General features: G+C 37.7%; 1 protein-coding gene across 3 annotated transcripts in view; it reads left to right on the plus strand.

Moving 5' to 3' along the window:
• Positions 1 to 13,253, plus strand: part of VPS41 (VPS41 subunit of HOPS complex) — a 107,306-nt gene that overhangs the window by 62,914 nt on the left and 31,139 nt on the right. For all 3 annotated transcript variants that reach the window (XM_055707508.1, XM_055707507.1, XM_005446220.4), the window contains exons 11-13: positions 8,224 to 8,321; positions 10,650 to 10,779; positions 12,497 to 12,612. In XM_055707508.1, the coding sequence (XP_055563483.1) occupies positions 8,224 to 8,321; positions 10,650 to 10,779; positions 12,497 to 12,612 (344 nt within the window). The remainder of the gene's footprint in view (positions 1 to 8,223; positions 8,322 to 10,649; positions 10,780 to 12,496; positions 12,613 to 13,253) is intronic.

Below are 13,253 nucleotides of genomic sequence, written 5' to 3' on the forward strand. Positions count from 1 at the left end.
GATTGTACAAATGTGCTCATTTTCAAAATTATATAAACTTTAAAGGTCTGTTTTCACATTCTAGCCTGAAAAAGCTATTACACTTCAGAGGCAACATTTAGTCATAACGTAAATGTCCCCTCATTTTCAGTTGATGAGGTTGTCATAATGTCTGCCTGCATAGTTCAGCTTTTTTTTTTTTTGTATTTTTAAAGAGTCTTAAATTCGGTGCTCATCTAAAATCAACAGTGGATGTCTTAACTTTCCCTTCACACAGATTCCTACAGAGAACTTGGTTTTTCATCTTTGTTAAGTGATGATCAGTGTAGTAGCAAGGAGAAAATAGAAGCTGCTTTATTTGATTGACAACACTGCTCATAACTTCTTTTTTTAACATCTCTTTGGTACAGTGCTAGAAAATTGATTTGAATTTCTTTTTGTTGCCATTTTTGCTTCTGGATTTTATGTTGTCCTTTGCTTTCTTATTTATCTGGCTTAGGTGATGTGAATAAATTCTATTACTGCTAATACATGGAAAAGTCTTGACAAAATGTGTGTATTAAATAGTGTGTAAAGTGGAATTCAAAGGAAGTTTGGAGGGGAAGAGGAGATGAAAATGAAAAGTCACAGCTGTCCCCAGAAGAAGCTTCTGGGGAAAGGAAATACCTCTGAAGAGGTGGTGTGGGGAAGATAAACAGGCCCTCTGAGCCTCTTAAGACTGCAGTGTACAACAGTTTGTAAACTTTGGTGCTACCTTGTCTTGACTGTAATGACATGAGATTGTAGACAAGAGTGTTCAAGCAAGATCCTGACTCATGCCAAATTGGAATGGTGCGTGGCGTAGGTGCATACTCTGTTTTCTGATTTTAGGAAAGAACTGTTTTATAATAGCTTCTGAAAATTAGCTACGAGACTTGTTAAACTCTGCAGGAACTCTGGACACTGGGAGATGGTGGCATGCCTGACAATTAACTGAGACCTGAAAGCTATTTGTTGTTTAAGATTACAGAGTCCCAACAGAATACATAACTGTGGAATTCTAGGATATTTGAGAGAATTTTATCAAGGAGAAGTTCAGTCTTGACTTTTAGCCTTGGATCTTTTATATAATCTTTTCTGTACCCGAAAGTAGCTTCCAGAAAATAATTAAATGGTGTTATTTGCATAGTGACAAGTGAACAAGAAGAGGCAACTTCTACTTTGACTGTAATGTGTCTACGTGGAGAGAGCTAGTCTTACATGTCTATTGGAACTTCATTTAAAAAATCCCGAAAAGCTCTCATTAGACTGTTTAGGTGCAGACCTGAAGGTTGGAGATTTTTGCAGAAGTAACTTTTTCATCTTACACTTTTTAGCCTAAAATCTTCTCTGTGTTCTTGAGGACTGACATTTTTTCTCACTTAACCTGTTAACGATGTGCTTGAGACTTTTCTGTCTGGTTTCAGGTCAAAGCTCTGCCAAATGCTGTCAGCAGCACTCATTTGAACATGGGTATTAGGTTGGGAGGGAAAAAGAGAGAGACATTATTTGTTCAAGTCTCAATATAAATTACAATAGCTTTTGATGTAGTCACATAAAAGATCTTGAGAGCTGTGTGTCATGCCATAGCATCTATTTCAATTTTATTTCAACTTTACTTTTCAAAGGCATAGCTGGAAAGTCTGATATTACTACTGGGCAGACCAGCAGCCAGTATAGTTTTTTTATGTATATATATATAGTATAGTATTTACAAGACCATTAATATTCTAAGTGGATGCATAAGCTGATACACTTTCATAATGTAAAGAATTTATACAAGGCAGGGTAGCTGAATATCCTTCAGACGTTTTGCCTCGTAACATCTTGGCAACACACTTACGAGAAATGAAACCCGTAAGACAGTATAACTTTTGTCATGTTTAGTGGTGTGGGATTTTTGTTGTTGTTTTGTTGGGTTTTTATCCCCCGCCACCTGGTTTTACAGTTTTGCACCTGGAATGAAAACCAGAAGTGGAGCAGGAGACTTTATAGTTGCTTCTCTGCTCATCAGGGTAATACATACGAAGTCTAGGGTAATACAGTGTTTTCTCATGTCTCAGCAGTTTCATATTTATGCTCTTCTAGATCCTGTCTGAGGGCCGCAAAGTTCCACAATAGTATCATAGGAAAACGTGAGGGCATTAGTCGATCGTTAATGTTTCTTCAGTGGTTTTGCAGCCCAGTGAATAAGGAAACAGAGTGTTTCCTGCATAGCAAGTTAGGTACGTGGGATCCTGTGCAGTGAGATCCTCCTTGTCTTCTGATTGTCTTGCCACATAGCTATACTTCCTCTGAGGCAGGAAATACATACAGTCTACCGTGATGCCAAACCAGACAGCCCATAATATGGGTAAGTAACACCACTGAACTGTTCTAGCTGTTTTTACTTTAAAGAAGATTGTGCTCAGATTACCTGTAAGAGAAATTAGATGAATTATACAGGTCTCATGCACTGAGATCTGCATAGCATTGCTCATTTTATTTACATCTTTCAGTATATTAATGGTGCTTGCCTTCAGTAATCTTCTCCGTTGTCTCTGGTTATATGTTTCAGTTCGTTGCCTCCCTGGGTCTTCATTCAGTGTCGGAGATAAACTCCGGTGAAATGTTTCTATTTAGGTTTAAATGTATGTTAGCTGAGCAGATCCTATCAGTTTAGCTCTGTCAGCTACCGCTGTGAAGTCGTGTATTGATTAGAAAGTATTGGAATTGAGTTACAGGCTTAACATGGACTAAATGCTGTTGTGATCCTCCTTAAAGAGTGCTTGACCTCAGTGCTTGCTCCTGACACGCGTACGAAAGCTGTAATGCTGGACAGGGAACCCTTCCTCAACTCGAGCCCATGAGAAGGCTGATTGCTAAAGAACTAATTAGCACTTTGCAGTTAATAGAATGCCTTTTCGAAGCAGAACAGGGCATCTAGTCTTCGATGGTCTTGTCAAGTTGCTCGGGATTTTATGTACTTCTGTGGAGTAGTACTTTATCTCTGCCTCAGTTACTCGGGTTGTTAATGGCAGTGGAAAATGGAGATTAACAGTGCAAGTCAGTAAAAGACTTGAAGTCTATTAGGGACTTCCTATTCAATATCTTTTAGCCCACATATTATCTGAGGAATCTCAGCTTAATTCCAGGTACTAACCAGCCAGCAGTGCCTCTTGAGAACTTGTCTCTCCTCTGCATTCCCTCATATTCCCCACAAAGTAGAGTTCTGGTTTAAAAATCACATTTGGTGGATATGCTTGTAATAACACATCTGTATGTTTTGTGAGACAATACTGTACAACTGCATGGCAAGTTGAATCACATATTTTTATCTGAAAAAAAAATGATGGGAATATTTATTTTTTGCTTTGTGAAGTGAGATAGTGGGATCTACCATGCCAGCTTTTTTGTCTTTGTATAGAACGAACTTAAAGCTTAATTAGTGTATGTGGTGAGCAGGAAAGTAACTGTGACTAAATGTCATCAACTTTATATGCTGATTTATGCAAACATTTCATTGGAGCAAGTCTGCTACACTCCAAGAAGGAAATTGCCAAAAAAAAAAAAAGAAAAAAAGAAAGGGAAAAAAAAAAAAAAAGAAACCAAACACATTTATGTAACGGATTTCACCTAGACTTTTGCTCATTCTGTTTTGCCACAAGCTGAACCAATCATTTATAGATTTCTTGATAAAATTAGTCAAGACTATCCTAAATGTTTTTCCTGCTAGTTAACAGTTTCCTCAGTTCAATGTGTAATGGAAAAAAGAGTTTTTCAGAAAATTAACTTTGAAGCTGTGAAACATAAGCTCCTGACTTTCTAGTTGTCATCAAGATTCCATGGGATTTCCTTAAAGTTTGTGTGTGTCTGTAGCTAAACGGTTGTACAAGAGATTGCCACATTTCTAAAGATTATTTTTACTGCTATGTGAGATGGAATAGGGGTAAAATGATTTTGGCACCACAGTAGCACTCCTATTGCACACAACCTGACTGTAAGTAAAACAGCAAATTGTAACACTACTTACAGTAGACAAAACATTTTTCTAGTTTAATAGAAAGAGTGGACCTCACCAGATGGAGGAGTACTGGTGTGATGAGGTAGTGGGATTTTCTCCTGATGTTTCCGGTTAGTGTGATGCTACAATTGAGAGAAATTGGTTTATTTTAGTAGCAAAACGCTTGCTCGTTTCTATTCTGTGCTGGTGGCAAGTAGTAAGGCAACAGCTTTCAGTGGCAGAGGCTTTAAGAGTTGTAAACCTAGGTGGGGTGTTTTTTGTTCAGTGATCATACTCAAGTAACAGTATAATTTTCATTGTCCTGCTTTGCTTTAATGAAAATGCTCATCTTTGCCCAGTAGCATTTGAAGTTATATATAGAATGATTGACTAATGGTTGTTAAATTTTCTCTAAAGCTTTTCTGAACCTTCAACATTTGGACAAGAATAAATTTGAATATGACTTTTCCAAGCGTTTTGATTATAAATAAATAGTAGACAGTGTGAATTCCAAGTTTGGAAGCATTAGTTTTTGCTAATTATTGATGTATAGAACCCACCATTGATTTTAGTCTAACCCTACTGCTCTTCCTACTGATTTCAAGGAAAAAGTCCATTAAGATGCCGTCACAATATATACTTGATCAGGTAAATAGTTGATTGATTTCACAAACAGTAGTATGGATAGAACGTTTTCGGGGAGTTCTGAGGATATTCATGCCCAAATAAGGGACCTTCATGTGGGTTCATTTTCTGCTTCTCCCTAGAAGTTTACAGTTCCTTTTGAGTCACAGTTGACATTTCTTTAAAGGGGCACATCCTGCGCCTTCTGCTCAGGCTTCTGGTCCAGAGGTAGGTCTGCCCTGGAAATTTGAATATTTGAAGAATGTTGCAGAGTCTTATGGGGTGTAAAAACTATCTGTAAGGAAATACTTAAAGGCTGGGGCAGGTGTTTGTATATGAAGATTTTCAGAGAAAAATATGAATGTTAAAATAATAAGAGATCTGTGTTTTCTTCAAGGATTTTGTTGGATAGTACACCTAAAAGTAAGAATATTCTTTTATTTCAATAAAAATACACCATGTTTATATGTTTATGCTTTGTGATTTGCTTCTATGCATCTGAAGACAGCTGAAGTGATCCTTATGGGACCTTTTCTGGTCCTCTAGCTGGAACTGGATGCACATACTGTGGAAAAAAGAAATAATCTTATATTTTGTATCAATGCAGCTGTATGCAAAGGGGCATAGCTAATCAAAACATGCAGGGTTTTTTTTCTATTTTGTTTTGCATAAATAACCTAGCTCGGTAAAAGCATTGGTGGTGGAGATAGCAATCTTGAAAACACTTAAGGGTAGGCTGTACTGCAGTCTACAGCAATGACTGCAAATTTTGCAGATGTGCCTGAAGTACATGGTTAAAAGGTAATTTGGGAATGCATAGAGGTATCACCCTAGCAGCCAACAGTGCACCAGAGTTCTGGGTAAGATGAGCCAGTTCACGGTGCTTTGTGGCTCTGCTGCTCTTGCTATATGAGTGGGCCACCTAAAAATTACCTTGTGTGTTGGCTTTTACATTTTTTTGTATATTGTGTCATATGGAATTAAAACAAACAAAAAATCCTTCTTTTTCTTAAGTGAATGTTAACACTTTCTTAACACATGTTAAGTTTCATGTTAATTCTCAGTGAATTTCACGCTGTAAATCTGCAGTGGAAAAACAGGGGATGTTTTCTGAGATCTGGTTAAACGAAATAGGACGACTTTTAGGTTAAACGAAATAGGACGACTTTTAGTTTCAGTCCGCCGCATGTGTGTGTATCTTTAAATTCTGGATAAAATTGCTTTATAGAGTTTGGATAAATAATGTAGCATTTTTTTTATTTATTTATTTCTGTTGTGTGGTGTATTTCATACATTTTGTTTAATGAACAACAAAAAAAAATTACAGGTTTCTTCTTTTTGCTTCCTGGTAATTGGTTTGACAGCTGTACATAGATGCTGAACATAGAGTAGATCCACTGTCAGCATATCTTCCACCTTCTCTTATGACAGGCATAAACATGTATGACACATGGCCATACCTCGGTCATTCCCATTTACTTCAATACTGTTTTAATTGTTTTGCATCCTTTGCAAATTACCAGAATTTCTGCAGTGCCTCTATGTTGGATTTTTTTCCCCCTTGATCACAACGAAGTGTCCCGAGAGTAAATCAAATTAAACTATTAGCGTTCTGTGCAGCTATAACTTCTATAATTTTTTTTCGGTAAGACACTTTTGATTAGCTGCATCAAAGGTTTTTATCAGGTCAGGAAGCGCTGTCTATGCCGGCTATTCTTTGTTCAAGGCTGTAGCAGCAGAGCTAGAGCATTGTGTTTCAAGAAGACCTCTTGAGGAGAATGAACTGAGAGAAAGCTGAAAGTGAAACAAAGGAAACTAAAATCTATTTAAAAATGAAACTTGAAATGATGACATTTGTTTGTTTGTTTTTGTCTCTCAGAACAGAACTATTGCTTGATCCTAACTACACCATTATGTGGACATTACATACATCTTAACTGGCAAAGAAACTTAAGTTCCAGTGAAAAGCAAAGAAACACACATGGTTTTTTAAAACTGACCCCACAATCTTTATAAATGTACTATTAACCACGCTGTTTTCCTCTCCAAATTCAAACCGTGTTACATCTGCCATTAAGAGCCTTCTCTTGTCACTTTTTAAAGCTGCAAGTTTCTTTGCTTGTTCTTTTAGCCAGCATTATGAGTTTGACTGTTTTTCCTTCTCCATGTTTTCCCTACTGCCTTTCATATTCTTTTAAAATGTCAAATACTAAATTTTAAACTGGGAATAAGATACATTATGTAGATGCCTGATGTGGTTTGTTTAAAATCATCACTCAGAGCAACATGAGACACGGTCAATGTAATCTCATCAGTCTTATAGGCTGGAACAAAATAATTATGTACAGGATTACAAATGTGAACCTATTCTCTCCTAGAATAGATTGAGTGCTCTACCCTTGTGTTGTGCTTTGGTCCCCCAGTGATGTGAAAGTGTCAGCAGCCATTAAGAGAAAAACAGTGTTTGCTTATTCATTGAGAGACAGGTGTCAAATCTGTACTTTACTTGACAGTATTTTTTCTCTTTTAGCAGGAGGACGATTATTTTTCCTGTCTTCCTTATTACCTTAGCTAAATAAAATTAGCTTTGGTTTTAGTGTCGTTATGCTGCATTTTCTGTTTGCTTTGCTAAAATGACTAGTAACTATTTTAGTAAACAGTAGATATTACTAATGTAGTGTGTTAAGCGGTAAGCAAGGAATGACTCTTCGGTTGGTTGGTTGTTTTTTTGGGGTTTTTTTGGGTTTTTTTCCCCTACTTATGCTTAGATTCTCCTAAACCCATGTTTTGGGAGAAAGTGATTATGTGTCTGGGATTTTTTGTAAATCTTATAGGTACAAGTTTTTTCTAATGTAAGTATTCAGATGATTCCTGCTTTTGGCCTCATGAGACAGGAGCCCATGACAAGAACTGTAAAACGCAACAAAATGAAACTAAAGGTATTTCTCTGGCAGAGGTCTGCTTTTAATGAACCTTTTTGTAAATACAGTTCAGCTCTATTTTTCTTTTTGTTTCTCAAAATAGTCATCACATAACTGTCTTGATTTGAAGACCGATTTTATGAAATAACATTTTCAGTTTTATGAACAAGAAAAGGGACTATTTAACTGTATGTTTCTTTGTAATAAGGGTATCTGTAAATCTTCCTGTGATGTTTAAAGTGATGATAAATAATGATCTTTGTGTTTTCATACATCATACCAATAGAAGTAGCAAGTGTGATTCTATTACGGCCACATGAACCAGCTGCAAATATGCAAACCAATGAATAAAACCTATTTTATTGAGTTTGGGTTTGGTTTTGCTTCCTTGTTTTTTTCAATGTGATTACTGAAAATCAGGCGAATCGTTCATTTCAGATGCTTCATCTCTAGCATGTCCTGGAGCACAAACATTTCTTCTTGCAAGCTTTAATGGAATTTAGTCTGTTAAATGCAGTTTTTCATCATGCTAATCCAACTGGGAAGTCTGTAGGTTTGTTGTATGTGTTCAGTCTTCATTTCTCTGAAGTGCTACTGCATACTGTTGGTTGCTGCTGAAAATCAGTTGCGTGTTTTTCTTAGGGAGCAGTTGATACACATTCATTTATTTAACAGCCTGTTGTCTTTCTTGTATTTCAGTTTTCCAGTTTGACACTGAATTCTATATCAGTGGACTTGCACCTCTCTGCGACCAGCTTGTTATACTTTCATATGTGAAGGAGATTTCTGAAAAAACGGTAATTGTTTCTATGTTAGATTTCTTCATAGAGTTGGGCCTTAAACAGTCATGCAGATCTGATTATTGTAGCTTGCTGGTAGCAAACAGTGTTTGAAACTTGTTTGACCTGTAAAATAAGGTTGGTGGAGGTGATGTAGAAGATTAGTGTACGTACTTTTCAGAAATCCTATCTGGGTTCCTTTCTTTCCTGCAGAAGGCAGAGAAGGTCTCCGGATAGTCCTGCTCTCTCCTTTGTCTCCCCACCACCACCCTGTTTTTCTCCTTTTCTCTCTTTCTTTCTGCTATTTCTGCACCAGAAGAAATGAAGACTCTTTTCTAGCTGTAAGAGGGCTTTGCTGACACTGCATCTTAGAAGAAATCAGAGTAATGAAGTTGATCAACTCAAGCAGTAGGAGTCACCCTGGTGGGGTGGGATACATGACTGCGAGCCAGTGACGTCGTCGTCTCCCTTTCTTCTGAGACCTTTAGTCATGCACACCGACGTGTGTAGAAATTAGAATTCATGTCAGCTGTTTTTACTGCGTGCGGGCGAGTGCCGTGTCTGTCTCCAACATGTATTTCATATTGACAAATAAAAGGTGAGGCAGTGGAGGAAACCCTTGAAGTTGTGGTGTGAGAGTGGCAGATGCTCTTGATCATCTCTTTGATAGTACGTCCGAGTTAGACAACCATCACCATAGTAACCTTAAGGGTGCACAAGTTGCTAGGCAATGAAACGCTGTAGGTTCAAACAAATGCTTGTGCCTGCTGAAATCAATAGGGTTAGCTTTTAGCTCTGCTGCAGGATGTCAGAGTATTGTTTCTTTATTTAAATTAAGGAGAAAAATAATGTCACAGCAGTGTTTCCCAAGAGAGCCGGTTCAGTAGTCTGCTAGGGCAGGAGAGTCAGTGAAAGAAAAGGAGGCAAACAAACAGGATAAAGAAAGGGGAGGAAAAGGGGGGTTGAAATGCTAGGGAGCAAGGAAATTGGGAAGCCACTGCTAATGAAGTAGCAGCATGGGAAAGGAGCTAGTGTAAAGGAGGTGGTGACTGACAAAGGTTAAAGTCATTCTAACTGCTTCAGGAAGGAAAAATGAGAATTTCAGGTGATATAATAGTAAGAGAACATAAGAAAAAGGGGGGTTTTATGTATTTGCTTTTCATTAGCCTTTCAAACAAACTCTGAATGATGGACTTCAATAACATCTCAGTCCTCTGGGTAATTCTAGCAAGGGAACGGAAGTACTGTCCTCCCCGACACCATCTCTGTGCCCTGGTGTGGTGAGAAACCCCTCTGTTAGTGCCTTGGCTCCGTGGAGCCCAAGCTTGCAGCAGAAGTGCTGCTTGCTGCAAATGCTGTTGGGTTGTGAGGAACACTCTTCTTCCTATGCTTGATTTTATAGCTTTCAAACAAAAGCTTCCTAATTGTTACAAATCTGATCAGAGTTGAACTCATGACTTGCTTTGATTATTATTTTTCTGTTTCCACCACCACCGCCCCCGACTTGCACTGGAACAGCTAATTTAACAAAAGACCTAAGCAGTGCTGTGGCTGAATGTGTAGGCTAGAGCTGTGTAAATCTACTTTTGATGTCTCCTTGCTCTTTCATTCTGTATTTTGTTACAATGCACAAGCCAGAAGTAAAAAATAATGAATTGTCTTGGACCCTGACTTAATTAAAAATACAGCTAGTTGAAGACAGCAGTTTCCCTTGGATAGAAGATGAAAATCCATGATGTCGTCTTAACATAACCACCTATGTTGCACTTGAATGCTCATGTTACTCTAAGATCATCAGCACAGCAAGAGGTTTAGATTATTCTCAGTTTAATTTTTTCCCTACTGCTGCTGACGCTTAAAAGTGCAAAGTTGAACACTAGCTACAAAAAAGCCAGGTTCATCTTGGTACCAGAATATTGTTGATTCATAGAGCAATGTCCTTCAGGGCCTGAGCCCAACTTTGGATGTTAAATTGTTCTGTTGTGTGTTGGATGCAATGGTTTATGATCATCTGTGATAGCTGTGACCAAGAGCAGAAAAATAGTGAGCAAACTCAGGGGAAGAGTTAGACCTGTGTCTTGTCTAAACTTCCTTCTCTGCACTGATCTGTTCAAATTCAACAAGCCAAGGGTAGGAATAACTTTGTGTTTCAGTTGCAATTACAGCTACTTTGTGGAGCACAACTTCTCAACTTGTGTGGTTCACAACTGAGTACCCAGTGCAAAGTACTGGACCTTTGGGAATATTTGCACCTGTTGAATTTCAGCATTGTTTGTAGATGACCACCAGTTGGCATTGCTAAGGTAAATTGTGTAGGATGCAACGAAGATGTTTGTGCTTTTCTAGGAAGTGGAGTGTTGTGCAAGGCCTAGACTGGATATTGTACAGCCTCTACCTGAGTCCTGTGAAGAGATCTCTTCTGATGCACTAACAGTACGAGGATTTCAGGAAAATGAATGTAGAGATTATCATTTAGGTAGGTGTTATTAATACTGTTTTGTTTTATTTTCATAACTTGGTTAAAAAAAATTGATTTGGGAGGACTCAGCCTCCTTTTTTGTTTTTATGGCATCTCTTTGAGTAACTGTCAAGAACTGCTTATGACACTGAAGTGTGAGGTGAAAGTCCACAAGAACCAGTTACATGAAAGAAAACAAATTGCATATTTAAACATCATGATTTGTAATGCCATCTATTATGTCAGATGTACTGGGGAAGGCAGAATGTAACGTCCAGTATTGTGGAAGGTCATATCTTTGATGGAGATGCATTCAGCATGTGATCCATAGGAGCTGTTATGTCTCTTCGGATGCAGAGGGCTTCAGGAATAGTGAAATGAGTGGTACAGTGTCTGGAAAAGCTGCTTTAGTGACAAAAATGGTGTAAATGTCATTTCAACAGCAAGATGCACCTGGATCAACTTAAAAGGGCCACACTGACATTTAGCTTCCCAGTACTGACAAAGCTGTCAGCATATAACAGACCCCAGAATGGTAAGCTATAGTGAATAAAAACTGGAGTTTGGCAAGTTAGGCCTAGAAGATAGGTTTAATTATGTAACAGGCAAGGAGATTAAGCCCTGGGACAGTATATACCAGAGTCTTTTAAATAAGATGAGATAGTTTTCTGATATATGTGTAGTAGTTAGGAAAGATGCATGGCAAAGCTGATGAAGAATTCCTTGGTGAAGATTATATAGCCTGTGTTAAACAGAAACATTCCTTCTGGCTTTTAAAATCCATTAATCTGATTTTTAAGCATCTTCTCTGGCAGCATGCTTCAAATCATAGACTTGGCAGGCCTCTTTGTGTACATCAATGCCCTTAAGCCACTAGAAATACAGTATATCTCCTCCTGATCTCCAAAACATCTCTACTGCATCTATCAGTGGAATTGGGATTTCTTTATACCTGTCCTTAAGCAGAACATTGAAGTCCACAGTTGTACTTTCATGCTTAATGAATATTCTAGTTAATCTGACAAATCTAAATTTTTGATGGCTTTAAAACAAGCATTATTTTGTGAATTGTTCCGCAGTTCAGGAGTGTGTTTGTATGTGTGTATAGATACAGATAAAAAGTGGGGATTGGTTTTCTTTCCTGTACGTACAAAATATTGATGGTGTTTTTTCATATGTTCTGTGGAAATAATAACTACTCTGAACAGTCATCTTCTGTGTTTGATTTTTACCTTTAAGTACATTTTTACTTCGAGCTTACTCAAAAATAAAAGCTTATGCTATAAGCAAATGCATTATACATATAACCTTAACTTATAGCATTGCAAATGCATTGCTGTAATGATGTGCTGTGTCCCCAGGGGTTATGGCATCTATCATTTATGCTTTTGATGGCCTTGACCTTGATGGGGAGGATAAGTTTATTGCAGGCTATGTAGTGTAATAGTCCTCTAAAAGTATAATAATGTGTTCTAAACCATCATAAAGTTTACACATAGTGGATGAATCAGAATTTGCAATAAGCTGTAGTGATTTTTTTTTTAAGATATTTTGCCATTTAAACCAGTTTTAATTTATTGGAAAATACAGCTTCGCAAACAGGCATGTTTGGCAGGAGTAGCCTTGCTGTCTTCCTTGCGTCTCCTGTTTTTAAATTCCCCTCAAGGGTGTACTAAAAAGCAGGGCTTTACTTAAGGAAAAAAAAATAATAATAAAACTGTGTATGCATTTGCAGAGTATTCGGAAGGTGAATCACTTTTTTATATCATCAGCCCAAGAGATGTGGTTGTGGCTAAAGAGCGGGACCAAGATGACCACATTGACTGGCTTCTTGAAAAGAAGAAATACGAAGTAATTTTTACAACATTCTTTCCTTCAGGCTTTCCTGGTTTGGAAATTGAGTGGGATGATAAACTTTGCTAGGTCATTTGGAACAGAAACTATCCAGTCCTACAGTCATTGACTAAATGCTTGTAAAAGGTGGGAGTTGACTATACACCTTTCCGTCTTTCTGGAGAGTTAGTCTTCCTACTGGAACAACTCACCTGATTTGCACCGAAGTGAGGCAGCTGAGTTAGATGCTGTGAATACTGCTCTCAGCATCAGATATGAAATGTATTAGCTGACACTGAAAATTATTAAAGCTGGGTTTTAGCTTTAAAGCGGCAGAACAGCTAACTAATGAGCTACATGGATATCTTTTTAGATCTGTCCTAACTAAAGAGGGAAAGGAAATGGATTTGGTGGGTGATAATAGGTTTTCCCCATTTTATATCACTTCTGCTATAGAATGAAAAGGTTGTGTTAGGGTACTGTGTCTTGCCTCACATTACTTACCTTTGGTGTTGAAGCCTTTGAAAGTAAAATAATATGGGCTCAAACTGGATGTAGGCATTGGTGCTGAAAGTAGCGTTACCCACAAAAAAGCAGAGCCAGTATTAAAAAACAAGCTCTATTGGAAAAAAGCAGCTCAGTATTTGGTTGCATAAATA

Source organism: Falco cherrug, chromosome 4 (genome assembly GCF_023634085.1).
Source record: "Falco cherrug isolate bFalChe1 chromosome 4, bFalChe1.pri, whole genome shotgun sequence".
Taxonomy (NCBI): domain Eukaryota; kingdom Metazoa; phylum Chordata; class Aves; order Falconiformes; family Falconidae; genus Falco; species Falco cherrug.